This window comes from Sapajus apella, unplaced genomic scaffold (genome assembly GCF_009761245.1).
Source record: "Sapajus apella isolate SASKATOON/1434 unplaced genomic scaffold, GSC_monkey_1.0 scaffold151, whole genome shotgun sequence".
NCBI lineage: Eukaryota > Metazoa > Chordata > Mammalia > Primates > Cebidae > Sapajus > Sapajus apella.
The window spans coordinates 1,452,272-1,464,402 of NW_022437091.1; the positions used below are offsets into that span (position 1 = coordinate 1,452,272).

Genomic DNA, 12,131 nt, shown 5'->3' on the forward strand with positions numbered 1-12,131 from the left:
ATGGTTGCCATGTCTAACACAAAAGCTATTTAATGTGGGAGCAAGAACTTTACATAGGGAATCAGGAGACCACTAAAGATGGAGCTTTGGACAAGTCATTTAATTTCACTGAATATCAAGTACCTCTTTTGAAAAATGGTGGGACTGAACAAAACATTAAGTGATTTTTCAAGGCTCCTTTCAGGCCTATGATTCTGTTTCTGTAGAGTAGAAGGAAAGTATACAAGCTAAGACCATACTATCATTCATCAGCCCTGTTTCCCTTAGATAAAATGTGTCCCAAGTGGCTAATATGTGATCTTCTGGTTCACTACCTCTTCTTGGCTCCACTTTCACGATATCACAGGAAATTGTTAAAATAGAAATGGATGGGTCGTGTGTGTGTGTGTGTGTGTGTGTGTGTGTATATATATTTTTTTTTTGAGATGGAGTCTCTCTCTGTCACTCAGGCTGGAGTGCAGTGGTGCGATCTTGGCTCAGTGCAACCTCCACCTCCTGGGTTTAAGCTATTCTCCTGCCTCAGCCTTCCAAGTAGCTGGGATTACAGGAGTGTGCCACTACACTCAGCTAAGTTTTGTATTTTTAGTAGAGATGGGGTTTCACCATGTTGGCCAGGATGGTCTTGAACTCTTGACTTCAGGTGATCCGCCCACCTCAGCCTCCCAGAGTGCTGGGATTACAGGCGTAAGCCACCATGACTGGCCAGGATTGTATTTTCTAATTAAAAATTGGCACATGTATTAATTCAGGAAACCTGGGGGAAAAAAAGGCAAAACACACATACACACAAATACTCATAGTTTTACCATTCAAAAAAAAAATCTCACCACTGTCTGTCCTATTACTTTTCTGAATGTGTGGATATGTATACGTACACATATATATATGCATATATGTATATGTGTACGTATATATACATGTATATATATGCATATATGTATATGTGTACGTATACATATCCACACACATTTATATAAAAAATGTTATAACAGTCTGCTGTTATAAAAAAGCAGTTGGCTTTTTTTCACTTTATAGGTACATGTATTTCCTTACAACCAATTGGAATACCCACAATGATATGTCTACATCCCAAAAAGCTATCAGAAGCTAAGCAAGCATGGCTACATAGATTTTGGAACAGCTATACTTATGTTATACCCTAGGTTATTCTTACTCTTTCTCTTTATCTGCTCCAGAATGGATTGGTTTCACTGCAACCAGTGCTTCCGAAAAGATGGAGCCCATTTCTTTGTCACCAGCTGTGGCCATATTTTCTGTAAAAAGTGTGTGACTCTGGGTGAGTGACTCAACTGTTTTCAGATTCAAGGAAAAATGTTTTCATGTAAGGATTAGCCATTTCTATGTGTGACTTAGAATAAAAACCACTTATTAGGTCAATGGTGATACGGATACTATAGGAAACTGTCAATTTTAGAAATTGAAGGAATCCATTAATAAAGAATGGTGCTAAATTATTTAGCGAATGATTTAGCAAATCTATTACTTGAGGACCAAAATGTACTTGTTAGTGTTTTGACGTCTGGCAGGGAAAGCCACAAGGCATCAGACTCTTTAGGGAAAAGAGAATAAGTATAATGGATATTAATAGTGGAAATTTTGGCTGATAGAAGAGCCATTTCTTTTCTTTTCTTTTTTTCTTTTGGAGATGCAGTCTTGCTCTGTCACCAGGCTGGAGTGCAGTGGCACAATCTCAGCTCACTACAACCTCTGCCTCCTGGGTTCAAGCGATTCTCCTGGCTCAGCCTCCTGAATAGTGGGATTACAGGTGCGCCCCACCATGCTTGGCTAATTTTTGTCTTTTTAGTAGAGACGGAGTTTCACCATGTTGGCCAGGCTGGTCTCAAACTTCTGACCCCATGATCCGCCCACCTCAGTCTCCCAAAGTGCTGGGGTTACAGGCATGAGTCACTGTGCCCAGCCTAGAAGAGCCATTTCTAAAGGGGAAGTGGTCTAGTCTGTGACATCAATTTGATTTGAAATGATGGTACATTTGCAGCTTAAAAAGCAGTTTCATATGTACCATTTTATGTAATCCTCACCACAAGTCCAGGTGGTAATTATTAGTAGAACAATTTTGCAAATGAGGAGACTGGCTCAGAGAGGATAACTGATTTGGGCAAGTTCTCGTTGCCATTAAGTCTTAGAAAGGAGACTTAAATTTAAGTTTTTTTGTTTGTTTGTTTGTTTTAATGCTGCAATACTTACAAGGTATGTAAATCCTCAGAAGATGGCCTTGGGGTAGGGTGCTTTGATCATGGAAGAGTGATCACTTTACAGAAAGAGAGATGCTTAAATAGGATTTTGAATGATAAACTGGAGTTTGCCAAGTGGATAAAGCAGGGAAGATTTATTCTAGTTTAAGAGAACAGCATGTTCAAAAACATATTACATCATTAAACCATATTGCAGGGAACACACATAGTTGGGATTGGTACAGTATAAACAGTAAGGTAAGAAGTGGTGAGATGAGGCTGGTGAAGTAGGCAGTGTCCAGACGATGGAAAGCTATACACTGGGCTAACGAGTCTGAAATTTATCCTGCAGGTGATGGAGGCCTGTGAAAGTTTTTGTTTTGTTTTGTTTTTGAGACAGTCTCACTTCATGGCCTAGGCTGGAATACAGTGGCTCACTGCAACCTCTGCTTCCCAGGTTCAAGCAATTCTCGTGTCTCAGCCACTTGAGTAGCTGGGATGATAGGTGTACACCCCCATGCCTGGCAAACTTTTGTATTTTTACTAGAGACAGGGTTTCACCACCCTGGCCAGGCTGATCTTGAACTTCTGGCCTCAAGTGGTCCACCTGCCTCAGTCTCCCAAAATGCTGGGATTACAGGTGTGAGCCATTTTTTTTTTTTTTTAAGAGAAGAATGATATGCACTTGCTAGCTCACTCTGGCAACAATATGGACTGCGGAAAAACCTTTAGTCCCCAGATAAAGAACAGTCAAGTAGCCTCTGGGGAAGCTTTTTTTCTCTGTGCAAATCTCAGGACCTTTTAAAGTTGTCTGCTAATGTAAAAAGCTGTTTACTATGGTAACAGCAGCTCACTTTGGAGTGGTTTGTCTCTGTGAAGCATATGCCATGTGATGTTTTCTCCTGACATGGCATTTGTCTTAATCAATAACCAGTCCCACTACTAAAATTTCACTTTACTGTGAAAGATTAGGAATCTCAGTTTTTGCTTCTTTCAGATTGAGTTAATTGGGGAATGAGAGTAGCAGAGCTTCAAAGCAAGATTAACAAATACCAGCAAAGTGATGACAAGGCAGGGATAACTGGGGAGTTTCTTACAGTACTCAATGTGTGCCTGCTGTCAGGTCAATGGATTAAAAAAGAGTAACTTGAAGTTAAGGTCATTGGTATCTTGTACTCTTCCCTACTCTTGTAAATGTACTCCAGTACTTTTGCTGGGAGTTTAGAATTGTCCCTTCTGTCCCACAGAAGAAAATTGGGAATTTACAAAAAGATGGGGTGGGGGGTGCTGGGATGGTGGCTCATGCTTATAAATGCAGCACTTCACGGGGGCTGGGGTAGGAGGTTACTTGAGCCCAGGAGTTCAAGACCAGCTTGGGCAACATAGGGAGACCCCCATCTCTAAAGATAATAACAAAATAAAAATTAACTTAAGTGATGGTGTGCGCCTGTGGTCCCAGCTAGTTGGGAGGATGAAGCAGGAGAATCACTTGAGCCCGGGAGGTTGAGGCTGCAGTGAGAAGTAATTGTGCCACTGCATTCCAGCCTGGGTGACAGAGCAAGACCCTGTCTCAAAATAAATGTAAAATAAAATTTAAAAGATAGAGAGATGGGTAGAGGTACAGTGTGAAAGCCCTTCTTGTAGCTCAACATACTAGTTTGGAAACACTTGTTTAGAGAACACAGCTTAAGTTGATGTCCTTTTATAGCACAATGATATTCTAAATTCAGTAAGAACCCTTTTTTCCTCTCTTGCTAGCACACTAGATTGTTGCCATGTACTTTGAGTCTTTAAATCTTACCTCATGCTCATAAGAACCCAACATTTTTTTTCCCTCCCAGAAAAATGTGCTGTTTGCGGAACTGCCTGCAAACATCTGGCTCTTTCTGATAATGTAAGTTTTTCTCCCCTGCCACAAATCATCTCATTCAATTTCTGGCCTGTAGGAAGTATACACAAAGTACAGATGATGAATTCTTTTAAAACAAAAGAAAAGAAGGCCGGGCGCAGTGGCTCATGCTTGTAATCCCAGCACTTTGGGAGGCTGAGACAGGTGGATTGCCTGAGCTCAGGAGTTTGAGACCACCCTGGGCAACATGGTGAAACCCCATCTCTACTAAAATACAAAAAATTAGCCAGGCATGGTGGTCTAGGCCTGTAATCCCAGCCACTTGGGAGGCTGAGGCCTGGGAATCACTTGAGCCCAGGAGGTAGAAGTTGCAGTGAGCTCAGATTGTACTGTTGTAACAGAGCGAGCATAGAAAATTAACACCAAGACAAAAGAATGCTAAATTGTAGGGTCTTTATTGTTGGTGGCCACGGAGGACTTACCTCTCTCCAACCCGTGGCCCCGAAAGGAGGGTGTCAAGACCTTTTATGCCCATAAACTACCTCCTGGGCAGTGGTGGAGGTGAGGGGCTTTGGACATTCCGAGGGCCAGTGGACTTTGGTCATTCTGCAAACCACCTCCTGGGCAGGGGTGAGGGTGAGGGGCTTCAGACATTCTGATTGTTACTTAAGTGGTTCACAGAAGCTAAGATAAGCCTTACACATTGCCTGGGTAGGGTGGAAATTATAGACCTTAGTTACTTATTACAAGTCGCAGGGACCAAGATGGCGTGGGCTTGGACTGCTTGCCTGTCACCTTAGGGTTACAGAGAGCAGTTTAAACAGAAAGCCGAGGTATGGTTGAGGTATGCAGTTTTATGGGGCTTTTACCATGTCACAGCACCACTGTGCTGCTCCAGCTTGGGCTACAGAGTAAGACAGACAGACAGACGGAAAGAAGGAAGAAAGGAAGGAAGGAAGGAAAGAAAGAAAAAAAAGAACGAGAAAGAAGAGAGAAAGAGAGAAAGAAAGAAGAGAGAAAAAAAGAGAGAAGGAAGGAAAGAGAGAGAGAGAGAGAAAAAGAAGAGAATAAAAGAAAAGAAACAAACTTGCAGATAGCAGTTTGTAAAAAAGAGTATGAACAGGCCAGCTGCGGTGGCTCACGCCTGTAATCCCAGCACTTTGGGAGGCCAAGGTGGGTGGATCATGAGGTCAGGAGTTGAGACCAGCCTGGCCAACACAGTGAAACCCCGCCTTACTAAAAATACAAAAATTAGTTGGGCATGGTGGCAAGTGCCTGTAAATCCCAGCTACTCGGGAGGCTGAGGCAAAAGAATAACTTTAACCCAGGAGGCAGAGGTTGCAGTGAGTCGAGATTGGGTCACTGCACTCCAGCCTGGGCAATAGAGATAGACTCTGTATCAAAAAAAAAAAAAAAAAAAAAAAAAGTATGAACAACAGGTAGAAGCATTATTTGTGACTACTGTTACAGAAGCACAAGATAAGGAGAATTGGACATGTAATCTACATTGAAAACAGCAGTGATCTCCCTATTAAACACAGTGGAAATAATACCAGGTACATTAGAAAAGGTGGTACATCCTTTGTCATATTAGTCAGTATTTTTATTCCATTGTGTTTCTCTTTTCCTAGCTGAAACCTCAAGAGAAGATGTTTTTCAAAAGTCCTGTGGAGACAGCTTTGCAGTATTTTAGTCACATCTCTCAGGTATGAGAAACAAAAGCAAAGAAAATCTGATTCTCCAGGGAAACTGTAATTGTATCTTATTCCTTTATCAAAGGTTTTCTTCACTGAGCACAGTGGCTCACACCCGTAATTCCAGCACTTTAGGAGGCCCAGGTGGGCTGAACGTCTGAGGTCAGGAGTTCGAGACTAGTGTGACCAACATGGTGAAATCCTGTCTCTACTAAAAATACAGAATTAGCCGGGCATGGTGGCACATGCCTGTAATCCTAGCTACTTGGGAGGCTGAGGCAGGCCTCCCAGGAGGTGGAGGTTGCAGTGAGCCAAGATCGTGCCATTGCACTCCAGCCTGGGCAATAAGAGCAAAACTGCCCATCTCAAAAAAATAAAAATAAAAAGGATTTCTTTAAACTGCGTTTGTACACAGTGGAGGGAGATGACTGCTCTCTTTGCTTTCTTCCTTGATACAAATTTCAATCAGTTAACTGTTTACTGACCCAGACTCTGTGATAAGCTGTAAAAGCCACTATGTAGCTAACATCTTGCCTTGTATTTCCTAGTTGTATTAATTAATTTCTAAGACTAAAGATTGTTCTAGGCAGCTTTTTTTTTTTTTTTTTTTTTTTCATAAGATGGAGTTTTACCCATGTTGCCCAGTCTGGAGTGCAGTGGTGCCATCTCGGCTTACCATAACCTCCGCCTCCCAGGTTCAAGCAATTCTCCTGCCTCAGCCTCCTGAGTATTACAGGCATGTGCCACCATGCCCGGTTATCTAGAGAGATTTATCATCTTTCTCAGCAGATAGATGCATCTTCTAAAAATTGCTCTGAGTATATAGGCCTGACCCTGCAAACAATGGGTTTGATGGTTTAACTCTCAACCATTACCTTATAGCACTAAGTTCATATGAGTATTTCTTGTTTCCCATTCTCACTTTTCAATAACCCTATTTAGTAATACTTAGCTCTTCATCTAGTGTTCATAACTGGTTGCCTGAATTTTAGGAAATATTTGTCTTTTCTTGATGCATGATAGGTTGGCATATAATTGACTTGGTTAGGAGCAATAGGAATGTAGAAGGCAGAGAGAAGGCGGGACAACCATTTGAGAGAGTTGTCAAGTTGTAAAAACTTTGTTTTTTTCTTTCTACTCCCCAGTTCTCTTTGAGTATTTTGTAGCCTCATAGAATTCCTACCTTGGCATATTTCTTGATATTTTATCACTGTTCCCTTTCTATACTCTTACTTCTTATTCTTTTGAAAGTGCCCCTTTACTAAACCTGAAGATGATCCTTAGTCATTTTCTGGTTGAAGATTTAATTTTTCTTCAATGTCCTGCCTCTCAGTCGCCACACTAGAGATAGAATAAGGGGAATTAAGGCTTGGTGCCTGCTGCCTTTAGCTGCTTGGTTGAGCCATCATATTTGACATATACTATGTTTAACATTATAAGGAGACTAAAATCCAGCTGAGACTCATGGAGAAATGTAAACAAGGTCATAGGAACAAGAGAAAGAACAGACCTTTGGTTAATAAATAAACCTGGGCTTAGTTAATGATCAGTAGGGAAATCGTATGTAGTCTGAATCCTAACCTGCCTGATCATGGGACCAATTACACATAGTCAAATAATCAAGATAAAATAAATGGAAAGGGTTAGTTAATCATCACTTTAGTGAAGGGCCAGTTTGGTGAAGTCAGCAGAGTCTGAAAATGTGTTTTCCTCATTTGTGTAGCTGAGTAACTGACCCAATACCTAGATTGTATCATTCAGGATTCTGCTTGAAACCTTCTTCTCAGTCAGTCCTTTAGTGACTCTCATATTTCAAATAGTAGCCCCAACATTTTCTACTCCTTACCATGCTTTTTTTTCATTATAGCTCTTTTCTCTAACATTATGTTATATATTTGTTGTCTGAATCCTGCACTAGAATGTAAGCTCCATGAAGACAGAATTGATTGGTTTTGTTTATTGTTCTCTTTCAATAGTCCTTAATAAGTTGTGGATACTCAAAATGTTGTCATTGAATGAATGAATGAAATGTTGCTCTAAATATCGATTTATGTTTTTACAGTCTCCAATCTCTACAATGACTTAAGGCCATTTTCTGCTGTACTCTGTGCTAATAGTTGATCAAGCTGCCTGTTTTGAATTCTTTACTCACCTTAAGATAGTCTTTCTAAGGGATTGGAGGACCTCATATAGATCTGATAGTTTTCTTTCTTTTATTTTGGGCGGGGGTAGATGGAGTCTCACTCTTGTCGCCCAGGCTGGAGTGCAGTGGGGTGATCTCAGCTCACTGCAACGTCTACCTCCTAGGTTCAAGTCGTTCTCCTGCCTTAGCCTCCTGAGTAGTTGGGACTACAGGTGTGAGCCACCACACCTGGCTAATTTTGTATTTTTAGTAGAGACGAGATTTTACCATGTTGACCAGGCTGATCTCGAACTCCCGACCTCAGGTGATCCACCTGCCTCGGCCTCCCAAAGTGCTGGGATTACAGGCGTGAGCCACCATGCCTGGCCTGTAAGTTTTCATCTATTCCTAGATCATATGCCCTAGACCCTTAACCACAACTAGCCATCTTTCAAGTCCATGCCAGTAATTGTTCCTTCTTTGGTAAAAGCCTTCCCTGATTCCTGTTGGCAGAGTCTTGCTCTGTCCTTTGTCCTCTTACCCCACATTGCTCTTAACTCTGCAAAATACTTAACTCTGAAAATGTGTTTTATTTAATTAATTAATTAATTTTTGAGACAGGGTTTTGATCTTGTTTCCCAGGCTGAGTGCAGTGGTGCAATCTCGGCTCACTACAACCTCCACCTCCAGGGTTCAAGCAATTCTCCTGCCTCAGCCTCCTGAGTAGCTGGGATTATAGGCGCACCATCACACCTGGCTAATTTTTTGTATTTTTAGTAGAGATGGGGTTTTGCCATATTGCCCAGGCTGGTCTCGAACTCCTGACCTCAGGTGATCCACCCACTTCAGCCTCCCAAAGTGCTGGGATTACAGAAGTGAGCCACCATGCCCAGCCAAGTGTTTTGTTTTAATTTAATTTTTCTTATTTCTCTTTCTCTCACTGAACTTATTTCTACTATTTCTTATTTCTCTTTCTCTCACTGAAGTTTCTCAAAGGCAAATATCATCTTCATGTGACCCAATGTTTACCTAGGTACTTGGCACAAATTGGGTAAGAAATGTTTGCTAAATGAACTAATACGCATTAAGGCTTTAAAAAAATTTTTTTTTGGTGCAGTCTTGCTCTTGTTGCCCAGGCTAGAGTGCAATGGCACAATCTCAGCTCACTGCAACCTCCACCCCCTGAGTTCAAGCAATTCTCCTGCCTCAGCCTCCCAAGTAGCTGGGATTACAGATGCGTACCACCATGCCCGGCTAATTTTTTGTTTTTTTAGTAGAGACAGTGTTTTGCCATGTTGGCCAGGCTGGTCTGAAACTCCTGACCTCATGATCCGCCTGCCTCAGTTTCCCAAAGTGCTAGGATTATAGGCATGGGCCTGTAAGAGGGGAGAATATTCAAGGCAAGATCAGAGAGGAAGACTTGATCATATAGGTACTCATAGGCCACAAGAAGGTGTTTATATTTCTAAGAGCAGTGGGATACCATTGAAGGGTTTTACACAAGGAAATGGCATCTGTTATATAATTTTAAAAGAGGATCTGGCTGCTGACTAGAAAATGAACAATAGGAGAGATTAAGATAGAAGCAGGGAAACCAGTTAGGAAGCCAAAGGAAAAATCTAAGCAAGATTGCTTGGGCTAAAGCAGTGGAAATAGAAATGGAGAAGAGGGCCAGGCATGGTGGCTCATGCCTGTAATCCCAGCACCTTGGGAGGCAAAGGTGGGCAGATCACCTGAGGTCAGAAGTTCGAAACCAGCCTGGCCAACATGGTGAAACTCCATCTCTACTAAAAGTATAAAAATTAGCCAGGCACAATGGTGGGCACCTGTAATCCCAGCTACTTGGGAGGCTGAGGAAGGAGAATTGCTTGAACCCAGAAAATGGAGTTTACAGTGAGCCGAGATCGAGCCACTATACTCCAACGTGGGCGACAGAGTGAAACTCTGTCTTGAAAAAATAAAAATAATAAAATAAAATAATAGAGAAAAGTAGTTAATTCAGAGATAATTTATTCCAGAAAGAATTTAGTAGAATTTACTGACTTGGATATGGGAGATGAGCAAAAGAGGAAGCAAGGAAGATGCCTGAGTTTTCTTCTTGAACAGCTGAGTGAGATGATTCTATCCTTTATCAAGACTGAGAAGACTGTTTTGAGGGAAAATATTATTTTGGACATATTAGGTTTTAGATGTTTGTTAGAAATCTAGGTGGATGGCCAGGCATGGTGGCTTATGCCTGTAATACAGCCCTTTGGGAGGCTGAGGTGGGTGGATCACCTGAGGTTAGGAGTTCCATACCAGCCTCGCCAACATGGTGAAACCCTATCTCTACTAAAAATACAAAAATTAGCTGGGCGTGTAGCACATGCCTGTAGTCCCAGCTATTCAGGAGGCTGAGGGAGGAGAATCAGTTGAACCCAGGTGTCAGAGGTTGCAGTGAGCCAAGGTCACACCATTGTACTCCAGCCTGGGCAACAGAGTGAGGCTGCATCTCAAAAAAAGAAAAAAAAAAAAAAAAAAAGAAATCCAGGTGGAGAAGTCATGAGGGAAGATAAATTTACCTTTACGTTTCTGGAGCCCATGGCATAGTTCAAGACTGGATATGGTCAAGATATAAGTGTAGAATTCATTAGGATATAGACATTATTTAAATCACTGGGACTAGATGAAATCACCCAGAGAGTCCCTTCAATATTTAGCAATTAAGTGGAGGATAAGAAGTTAACCAAGAGCAGCAATCAGAGTAAAAACAAAGAAAGTGTGGTGTCACAGAATCCAAGAAAGGCAAATGTTTCAAAAAGGAAAATATAGCTGGGTTAAATACTGTTGAGAGATGAAGTAACAGGAGGACAAAGCAAGGTTGACTGGATCTGGCACCATGAGAATTGTTGGTGCCTCTCACAAGAACATGTTGATTAGAGTCTTGAGAAAGAAAACTATAATGGAATGCATTGATGAGTGTTTATTTACACTCAGTCTGTTTCTTCACTTCCCAAGCCTCTCTACAACCCTCTACAGTCTGGCTTCAGACTGTCTCACTGAAACCCTTTGCTAAGGACGTAAAAAACATCCTTGTTATCAAATCCAATGGATTCCTTTTGTTATTATCATATTTACCCTCTCAGCAGCATCTTAGGTCCACTCTCTCCTCTTTGAAACATTTTCTTTGACTACCATAGCCAATTTTTGACTCCTCTTTCCCTTTTGGATTCCTCTTTCCCTTTTGGATTCCTCTTCCTCTGTCCATCTCTTAAAGTTGTATTTCTCAGAATTCTATCCTGGATACTTTCCCTACTTTCTGTCTTTCTTTTTTTTTTTGAAATGGAGTCATGCTCTGTCACTCTCGATATATACCATATATTATTATTATTATTATTTATTTTTTTTTTTGAGATGGAGTTTCTCTCTTGTTACCCAGGCTGGAGTGCAGTGGCACGATCTCAGCTCACTGAAACCTCTGTCTCCCAGGTTCAAGTGATTCTTCTGCCTCAGCCTCCCTAGTTGCTGAGATTACAGGCATGTACCACCATGCCCAGCTAATTTTGTATTTTTAGTAGAGATGGGGCTTCTCCATTTTGGTCAGGCTGGTCTCGAACTCTCAGCTTCAGATAAGTTACCCGCCTCGGCCTCCCAAAGTGCTGGGATTACAGGCATGAGCCACTGTGCCCGGCTGTATTCAATATAATTTTGCTGAATGAATGAGCTGTCTCCCAAACTTCAGAGGCATATATCCATTTGTCAACTAGATATCTCCACTAACTCAACATTTCCCAAACTGAACTCATTATTCTAGACACCCTTCCACCCTATCATCTCCCCTTCCACACATACACACAGGAAAATGGAGTACTCTTCCTGTTTCTATCCTGATTAATGATGACCACCATCCACCAAAAATCTAGAAGTCATTTTTTATTTCATCTTCTATTCACATATCCCATCCATTATCAAATCATGTTCTGTCACTGTAAAACATATTGAATCTATTCACTTTATCTCCAACCTCCTAGTTCAGGTCACCATAGTTTCCCATCTAGATCACTATGGAACTTTCTAACATATTTGGCCTCCAGTATTTCCTTTTCCTATCAGTTCTACATATTGAAGCCAGAAGAATCATGCTTAATATAACTATGGTCAGGCATGGTGGCATCCTAGCACCTCAGGAAGCTGGGATGGGAGGATCGCTTGAGCCTAGGAGGTCTGGGCTATAGTATGCTATGCTGATAGGGTGTCTGCATTAAGTTCAGCAT

At 41.5% G+C, this 12,131-nt stretch overlaps 1 protein-coding gene across 13 annotated transcripts in view; it reads left to right on the forward strand.

Moving 5' to 3' along the window:
* The window catches only part of RNF212B (ring finger protein 212B), a 64,053-nt gene that overhangs the window by 18,480 nt on the left and 33,442 nt on the right, over nucleotides 1-12,131 (forward strand). For 12 of the 13 annotated variants that reach the window (XM_032265450.1, XM_032265451.1, XM_032265460.1 and 9 more), the window contains 3 exons: nucleotides 1,197-1,297; nucleotides 4,055-4,107; nucleotides 5,694-5,768. In XM_032265450.1, the coding sequence (XP_032121341.1) occupies nucleotides 1,197-1,297; nucleotides 4,055-4,107; nucleotides 5,694-5,768 (229 nt within the window). Of the gene's footprint in view, nucleotides 1-1,196; nucleotides 1,298-4,054; nucleotides 4,108-5,693; nucleotides 5,769-12,131 lie in introns of those variants that run through there. The other variant, XM_032265462.1, reaches the window with a different exon arrangement.